General features: G+C 44.4%; 1 protein-coding gene across 1 annotated transcript in view; it reads right to left on the reverse strand.

The window, feature by feature from the left end:
* The window catches only part of LOC101852733 (5-hydroxytryptamine receptor 2B), a gene marked incomplete at its 5' end in the record, with an annotated part of 22,628 nt that extends 22,309 nt beyond the window's left edge, over window positions 1-319 (reverse strand). The window contains 1 exon segment of the mRNA XM_013089089.2: window positions 14-319. Within this exon segment, the coding sequence (XP_012944543.1) occupies window positions 14-319 (306 nt within the window).
* Between the last annotated feature and the right edge of the window lie 1,239 nt (window positions 320-1,558).

A 1,558-nucleotide genomic window follows, 5' to 3' on the forward strand; every position in this document is an offset into this window, starting at 1 on the left:
TGTTAACACGAACCGGAAGAACGAAGAGTCCCATGAGCAGGTCGCCAAGACAGACGCTGACGATGAGGATGTGTCGAGAACTCTGGCGCATTGCTTTGGACGCGACGATGAAAACGACGATGGCTGTGTTGATCACGATAATGAGGAGGATGAAGATGACGAAGAGGGCGAGAATACGACTCTGCTCCACGAGAGCCTTGGTCACCACAAACCGCTTGTCTCTGTCTAAGGCCATGGCCGGTCGAAGTTCAAGGTCGCCCTCTTTGTGCCCGGCTACGCCCATACCTATGGGCGTCTTCCCAAACAATAGTACATCCATCTGAAACAAGAGAGCAAAGATAGCAATATGAGACAGGATGGTAGAGAAAAGGTTATGATAAAGCAGGGAGAAAGATAGCAAGCGACTCAGAACTTTCACCTTAGGGTGAATTATGGTTGGGTTAATGGCTTGTGATTATAACAATCGTCGTGTCAGCAGGTATTCTTCTGTGACAAGAAACAATTGTAGGCTATAATGTATATAGATCGTTCGTAAACACAAGAGCAGGTGCGTCAAAGGAACACTCCTAAACACCCTGGAGTAACTCCCAGATTTTTTTTGATTTTTTTGGGGGGTGAGTAGGGAAGAGAAAGACCGACACACACACACACACACACAGAGAGAGAGAGAGAGAGAGAGAGAGAGAGAGAGAGAGAGAGAGAGAGAGAGAATGAATACCCGGGTGCCTGTATGCAGAGAGTGCGTGCAAGTGCATATGCACTAACACCTGACACTGCATGCTATTTCTGCTTCCAGCCAGGTGAGCAGTTGTCTCTCCTTGTTTACAAACAAAATCCCATGCAGCTCACATTTATAACTTTCTTCTTTTGCCACATTCCCTGACAAAATGGAGCCGACCGAAATAGAAACACTTTTAAGTAATGAGCGTATATTGTTTCAAGCTTTACCGTGGTCGTGGGAAATGAGAATTCCTGAGCGATGAAATATAAGGGGACAGAAAGCCATCAATTCAGCGCAGAAACGAAAAGCAATCCCCTCATATTCTACAAACCTAAAGTTAAACCCTTCTTGCATTGAACCAGTGATGGTAATATGAGAAGTTTACTCAAAGTATATGCATATTATTATATGATTTATTTTATGGGAGCCTGGTTCTGTCTGCAAATGGCCTTGTAGTCGTACCTATCTTAGTGCTTGGTCTAGAGCTGGGCAATGAGTCGCTTTTAGCAAAATCTGGATAATACGTTATTAGTGCACCTCTTCGGCAAATAATATGATAGAACCGCTTCTGCAAACGGGTTAGCGATACTTCAACGAATGAGTACACACACTTCGGCAAGTAGGTCAGGAAAGTGAGTTCAGAGTCTGAATTCGGACAATGTTTCATTGCTAATTATCCGGTTATTCGGATAGATTATCCGGATTTTGTCCACCCCTAGCTTGGTCCTTCGCGGTTGTGCGTTTTGTGTGTGCAGGCTAAATACCATATTTTCAAAGACTTTCATTCTTGTCAACCTTTCTTTCTCCCCGTTCTCTCTCTCTCTCTCTCTCTCTCTC

This window comes from Aplysia californica, unplaced genomic scaffold (assembly GCF_000002075.1).
Source record: "Aplysia californica isolate F4 #8 unplaced genomic scaffold, AplCal3.0 scaffold00871, whole genome shotgun sequence".
Taxonomy (NCBI): domain Eukaryota; kingdom Metazoa; phylum Mollusca; class Gastropoda; order Aplysiida; family Aplysiidae; genus Aplysia; species Aplysia californica.